The sequence below is a fragment of the Myotis nattereri genome, assembly GCF_964212035.1.
Source record: "Myotis nattereri genome assembly, chromosome: 5".
Taxonomy (NCBI): Eukaryota; Metazoa; Chordata; class Mammalia; order Chiroptera; family Vespertilionidae; genus Myotis; species Myotis nattereri.
The window spans coordinates 64,372,340-64,380,001 of record NC_138080.1 but is presented as its reverse complement, the minus strand read 5'-3'; the positions used below and the strand labels follow the sequence as shown (position 1 = coordinate 64,380,001).

Here is a 7,662-nt window from a genome sequence, read left to right as displayed (position 1 = left end):
TATTATTTGAGTGAGAATCATTAATCAGCTGCCTCCTGCACACCCCACACTGGGGATCCAGCCTGCAACTCAGGAATGTGGCCTGACAGGGAATCGAACCATGACCTTCTGGTTCATAGGTTGACGCTCAAACACTGTGCCACGCTGGCCTGACTAAGTGTTTTTTCTTAGAGTTATGGACTTCAAAGTAGTGAGCACACCTGAGGATATGTAAATTTATTCATTAGATGCAGGAGAAACACAATTTATATTTCTGTTATTTTCCATATTAAAAATAAATTACTTAAGTTTTTCCACATTTAGTGCATAGATTGGCACTGGTGCCCCCACAGGACCTTCATTTCAGACAATTATGTCTGGGAATGGGAATCTCCAAGTGAGTATATTTACAGTGGCATCTCCAGTATTGAGATGTATTATGCTAATTAAACTAAAGCAAATTTCATTAAATGCAAAGGTGATTTTAAAGATCATAGTAAATCAAGTGTTGGTTGATGACAATGGTATGCAAATCCAAGAAAACAGGACAATGGTAGAGCTATCAATTCTACACTGAACCATGAGTTCATAATTAGTCTTCCTATAAGACAAGATCAATGGTGATCTACTTGGATCTGTAGCCCAGACAATTAAGAAGACTATCTTATATAATAAAAGGGTAATATGCAAATTGACCCTAATGGCTGAATGACCAGTCGCTATGATGCACACTGATTACCAGAGAGCAGACACTCAAAGCAGGAACTGCCCCCTGGTGGTCAGTGTGCTCCCACAAGGGGAGTGCCAGAAGCTGGGCTCACAGCTGCAAGTGCAGCGGCGGTGGCAGGAGCCTCTCCCGCCTCCTCGGCAAAGCTAAGGATGTCCAACTGTGGGGAGTGAGCCTAAGCCATCAGTCGAACATCTCCTGAGGGCTCCCAGGCTGCAAGAAGGATGTCTGACTGCCAGCTTAAGCCAGCAGGTGGACATCCCCAGAGGGGTCCCGGACTGCGAGAGGGCTCAGGCCAGGCTGAGGGATTCACCCCCACCCCTGAGTGCATGAAGTTTCGTGCACTGGGCCTCTAGTTATACATAAAGATTTATATCCACTGGCTTTGCAGACGCTGCTACCCCGAAGCCGCCCGAGACTAGCCATGGTGAACCCCACCATGTACTTTGACATCACCGCCGACGGCGAGCCCCTGGGCCACGTCTCCTTCGAGCTGTTTGCAGACAAGGTTCCAAAGACGGCAGAAAACTCCCGTGCTCTGACCACGGGGGAGAAGGGATTTGGGTACAAAGGTTCCTGCTTTCACAGAATTATCCCTGGATTTATGTGCCAGGGTGGTGACTTCACACGCCACGATGGCACAGGTGGCAAGTCCGTCCATGGGGAGAAATTTGAGGATGAGAACTTTGTCCTGAAACATACAGGTCCTGGCATCTTGTCCATGGCAAATGCTGGACCGAACACAAACGGCTCCCAGTTTTTCATCTGCACTGCCAAGACTGAGTGGTTGGATGGCAAGCATGTGGTCTTTGGCCAGGTGAAGGAAGGCATGGATATTGTGACAGCCATGGAGCGCTATGGGTCCAGGAATGGCAAGACCAGCAAGAAGATCACCATTGCTGACTGTGGGCAACTCTAATAAATTTGACTTGTGTTTTATCTTAACCACCAGACCATTCCTTCTGTAGCTCAGGAGAGCACCCCTTCATCCCGATTTGCTTGGAATGTTCCATAATCTTTGTGCTCTTGCCAGTTTATTGGGTTCCATAATTTCCCTCCCCCTTCCCAGTCTAGCTGGATTGCAGAGTTAAGTTTATGATTATGAAATAAAAACTAAACAGTTGTCTGTCAAAAAAAAAAAAAGATTTATATCCACTGTTGTTCATGAACCTGATTCCAATTATGTTTTGAGAAATTAGTTTATGATAAAATCAATTCACAAGGCATTTAAATATTTTTTCAGAGTATCAATTCCTCTGTCTTTGAAAATCATTAGTGGTTTTGCATTAAAATGCTACATGTATGTAATCTATAATAGTAAAAGCATAACATGCTAATTAGACCAGACATCCTTCCAGACAATCTTCCAGACGAAGCCAGGGCTGCGAGGGAAGCCCAGGTCCCGGGTGCCTGCCGGCGGCCAGAGGGAAGCTGGTGCCAGCAGCCGGGGTAAGGAAGTCATACTCTTGCATGAATTGGGCCTCTAGTTTATAATAAACATATGCATGTTAAGTGGGTGTGCTCAAGATTTATTGTACTGCTAGGAAAGCATGTATGAAGGAGTTTGGAGACCTGTGCATTAAAGGCCTATGTGCTTTGGCACAAATAATTAGGGACCGTCACTACAAAAAGGAAATGAAACTTACAAGGGAAGCTGAGACTGCCTAGAACTAGGTTATGTGCAGGTATGCCAATGAGAGAAACAAACATATTTCACCCTTTTTACCAATATTTATTGAGACTACAATATGAAGGATGAGAATGCTCGTGCTGAGAATTAAAAGAAAGAGTCCACTTGGTGAAAAGGATGCTATGCCTGGGACTATTGAGAAACTGTCCTTTCCCAGCCATTGTCCCGCTCTGCCACTTTAGGTTCTGTGAAAGGGACCAGGTTACTGAACTGACTCTACCCTAACTGGAAAACGACAGTGAGAGCAGCGTACAACTCAGAGACTTGTTACGATACTTGGATTTTTGTGTGCGAAGCACGTACCCAATGCCTGCGTTTTCTAATTGCTGGCTGAAGTGATGTTTTCATAGGCTCTGTGCTTCTCAGGGGGAGCATCTTTCTTTTCCACTCAGTATTGGATTTCCAGCACCTGGAATCTTGTTTTAACAGGGCAGCAATTGCTAGAAAATAAATAGCAAAATAAATAAAACATCAAGTACACTCGGTATCAGAAGGAGATGGCTGGAGAGACAGGTCTAGGAGAAAAGTCATATTTTGGTTTACCTAATTCTTTTTACTTTTTAAATATATTTTTTATTGATTTCAGAGAGGAAAGTAGATGGAGAGAGAGATGGAAACATCAATGATTAGAGGGAATTTGTGATCGGCTGCCTCCTACATGACCCACACTGGGAATTGAGCCTTCAACCTGTATATGTGCCCTGACTAAAAATTGAATTGTGACCTTGTGGTTCATAGGTCGATGCTCAACCACTGAGCCACACTGGCTAGGGTTTACCTACTTCTTAAGGTAATTAGTAGTAGTCTGAAGGCATGTATGTGTGTACATTATATATATATATATACACATACATAATGTATAAATATGTATATATATAATGTATAAACTTAACTGCATTTGATGTTGAATATCTGTTGATAAATTTAACTGCCTTTGATGTTGAATATTTGTATATATTCCGTGCCATGGATGCAGACAGAACTGCATGAACAAGCATGTTATATGAGCACTAGGGGTCCAGTGCACAACAAATTCTGGGTCACATGGCTGCAGTAGGCACAGGGGTGGTTCTTGACCCACCACCTTGCCCCTGCCCCGCCCCTCCCACCACAGCCCCCACTCCCCACCCCCCATCCCCTGTCTGCTGGCAGCCTTGATCCCACCACCGCTGCTCCCACATGCTGACTGCACCGTCCCTACTCACACCCGCTGAAGGCACGGAGCAATTGGGGCCGGTGCTAGCAGTGGGTGTTAGTGGGGTCAGCCTCCTCAGTGGGTGCGAGTGGTGGCTGCTGCCCTGATCACCCCTCAGGAGCAGAGGGGGGTGGAGAAGCCCTCAGGGGTGATCAGTGCCAGCAGTCGCTGCTCACACCTGCTTCTGGCACCGAGCAATTGGAACTGGCAGCTCTGTGAGTGGCAGCTCCATTGCCAGCTGCGGGTGCAAGCGGGGATGGCACTGGCAGCAGGTGCAAGCACTGGGTGGGACCATGGCGCATAGGAGCAAAGAATTTTCAGTAACCACCAGAGGCTCGCCCGATGACAGTGACCAGTGCTCCGCCTTGGTCTGGCGCCCCTGCTCACCTACTCCACCATCCTGCCGTGGCCAACACCTTCCATGTTCCATACACGTCCCCTGGTGGTCAGTGCATGTCATAGTGACTGAATGTTCGGCTGTTTGGTTATTCCGGTTGTTCCACCGTTCTATTTGCATATTAGCCTTTTATTATATTGAATAAAGTTCAGGATCAAATATTTGTTCAGAAGCTGAAATGTATAAATGCTTACATACTTAATATTATTTTTACAGCTACATGGTTAAGTTTTTATTTACATTTAAGCTTTTTCTTTGCACAATTTTATACTTTATTTTAAAAATTATGCATCAGTTTCTGCATCAATATATTATGGTATTGGCTATTTTTCATAAAATCTGTATGTGATGCAAAATAAGAAATTCATGTGATGAAGTTAAGACTGTGCTACAGGTAATTTATAATCTGATATCCTATGTTTTATTTTGTGATACATATTTTTGAAGTTATAATAAACCTCAATTGATGATAAGTACCTTTCTTTGAATAATCATATTCCATATTTTCAATTTTTTATACATAATATTGCTTTAGTTACATGTATTAGTGAAGCTTTTCTAAAGACTTTTCTTTCAACACAGTAATATTAAAAATATGATTCTTTGAATTTCAGTATAATATTTTTTAAAAATAATTTGTAAGCAAAAGATCAATTTTAAATATTTATTTTCTTTTTAATGTCTCCACAAAATATATATTAAAATGTAAATCTATCTCCTTACTATATTCAAACACATTGTTATAAAGCTAAAACTCCAACTGTTTTATTCTGCAAGGTTAATTTTTAATTACATCTTGTTAAAATATGTTACTGAACATTAAGAAACTAAGATGTCGTTAGTTTCAATAATAATATGGGATGATATAGAGACTGGAATAATGGCATAAATGAAGAAATACAAAATAAGATGAAAATAATACCATTTGCTTAAAACCTATAAATTACTGAAAATGACATTCTCCTTGTTTAATATATTTAGTGCATTTTTTGTTTCTCACTGAATATTCTTCTATGATTAACACTGTAGTAATCTGGATGAATGCTGGCAAAAATAACAAAACCAAGCTGATTGATCTCATTACACATTCATGCTATTCAATCCAGAGCTTTTATTCTTAACAAATGACAATGATTTCTAATTGGCGCCCACAGATATTTTTCAGATTTTAAACATGAACTATTCTCCTCAACATACTCCCCCCTAACACACACCCTCTACACACTAATTCACTCTCCATTCTCTGAAGATAGAAACCATCTCTTGTAAACACCTTCAGTTTCTCTTGTTAGAGCTCATAATTGCATGAATCTCCTACTCTCTTTTCTTATGTCAAAATTCATTCTGCCTCTTCTACAAAGCTAATCACCTCCTTATAGCCTTGATCGTAGTTCTTATCTTCCATCCAGATTTCACGCAACTGTTATGGATTTTCTCTAATGAATGATTTTTTCAATCCCCCCCCCCCCCACCCCAGTGCTGACTGAGACTAGTGACGAGAATTTGCTTCTTCTTTCATGTTGGTAAACACGTACATTAAAGGAGAATCAAGAAAAATGCCCAAACATTTAAGTTTAGTATATTTTACATTTATGAAGGTAATTTATCATTATTATTATCATTATCATTATTATTATTCTGTTGTTGTCATTAATTCTCACCTGAGGGTATTTTTCCCATTGATTTTTAGAGAGAACGGAAGGGAGGGGGAAAGACACAGAGAGAGAAACATTAATGTGAGAGCAACACATCAATTGGTTGCCTCCCGCACACACCTGGAATCAGAGATCAGCCTGCAACTGAGGTATGGCTGGAATCGAACCCTAGACTCTTCAGTCTGTGGCTGACACTCTAACCACTGGGCAAACAGGCTAGGGATTGAGTCATTTCTTTAGTCTACCATGACTAACAATAAATTCCCCCACACAAAATAAAGACAAAATTCATTTCAGTCTGTAATTGAAATTTATATTCCTCCAACTCCATTTGAGGACCCCGTCTCTCCTCATCTAAGCTGACATTTGACATCTTTCAGCATAAGTAGTGATGAAAACATTGACCTTGTAGGTTGCATCTGCCACCAGCACTAATTAGCAATGTGGCCTTAGGAAAATTACTTAATTTTGCTGTACCTGTTTCCTCATGTCTACAAGCAGCAGTAATAACAATAACAACCTCCTAATTCTGTTATGAGGATTAAAAATGCATGTCTAGTCAAGGGCCAATGAGTGGCATATGGAATACTATATAGTCAATTAAAACATTCTTACTATTAAACCAATCGAAGTGCTTTTACTGACTCTATCATACTTCTCACCTGTTATTTAAAACTAGAGGCCCGGTACACAGAAATGTGTGCACTCAGGAGGGTCCCTCAGCCCAGCCTGTGCCCTCTCACAGTGTGGGACCCCTTGGGGAATGACCACCTGCTGGCTTTGGCCCGCTCCACAGGGGATTGGGCCTAAGCTGGCAGTCAGATATCCCTCTGGCAGTCCGGGAGCCCTCAGGGGATGTCCACTTGCCAACAGGGAGCAGGTCTAGCTGCAGTCGTTCATCCTTAGCGCTGCTGAGGAGGTGGGAGAGGCTCCCACCACCACTGCTGTACTGGAAGCCATCAGCCTGGCTTGTGGCTGAGCAGAGCTCCCCCTGTGGGAGCACACTGACCACCAGGGGGCAGCTCCAGCATTGAGCTTCTGCCCCCTGGTGGTCAGTGTGTGTCATAGTGACCAGTGATTCCCAGTTGTTCTGCTGTTAGGGTCAATTTGCATATTATCCTTTTATTATATAAGATAGAGGCCTGATACATGGGTGGGGGCCAGCTGGTTTGCCCTGAAGGGTGTCCCAGATCAGGGTGGGGGTCCTGCTGGGGTGCCTGGCCAGCCCGGGTGAGGGGCTGATGGCTGTTTGCAGGCTGGCCAAGCTCACCAGCAGGGACCCTCATCCCATGCGGGTGTGGCCAGCCTGGGTGAGGGGCAAATGGTTGTTTTCAGGCTGGCCACAGCCCCCAGCCACCCAAGATCTCAGTGGAGGCTGGCTGGAAGCAGGTACCTGGGATTTATTTAGCTTCTATAATTGAAACTTTGCTGCCTTTTGTGGGGGCCACAGCCAGCCAGAGCAGGCAGGAAGCTTGGCTTCCTCCATTGCAGGGGCAACCAAGCCTCCTGCTTGCTCCAGCTTCGTGGCTGCTGGCCTCCATCTTGGTTGGGTTAATTTGCATATAGTTGTTCTGATTGACTGGTGGGCATGGCTTGGGCATAGCGAAGGTATGGTCAATTAGCATCTTTGTCTTTTATAAGTGTAGATGCTAGTAACCTGACTTGTTGTAATTCCAACATTTTGCCTTGGTCTCCTGGATCTTCAGTTTCCACAGACTTCCTTCATTAAAACATATGCCAGTGTTAACACCCTTCTTGAACCTTACTCCTTGCTTCCACAGGCATTTGATTCTGCTTGCTCCTCTATCCCTCTGTTACTTCTATTACTGAATCTGCTCTCTTCCACTATAAGAAAAACTAAAGTATGTATGTGTTTGCATTTCTTCTGGGACTGTTATGACATAATCACAAACTGGCAGGCAGGCAATGTGGTGTTTTCAGCTACAGCTGTGTCTTATTAGTCTACAGGGTATTTCTCTATTATTGTTTCCATTTATTTTTTAAATTAAATTTATTGGG

General features: G+C 43.0%; 1 protein-coding gene across 1 annotated transcript; it reads left to right on the top strand.

Annotated features, from left to right (window-relative positions):
* The first annotated feature begins 1,097 nt into the window (after positions 1–1,097).
* LOC308520488 (peptidyl-prolyl cis-trans isomerase A-like) lies at positions 1,098–1,761 on the top strand. The gene has a single exon (XM_081093049.1). It carries the CDS (start codon positions 1,131–1,133, stop codon positions 1,623–1,625), a length of 495 nt encoding a protein of 164 aa, XP_080949175.1. The 5' UTR covers positions 1,098–1,130; the 3' UTR covers positions 1,626–1,761.
* Positions 1,762–7,662: the final 5,901 nt, after the last annotated feature.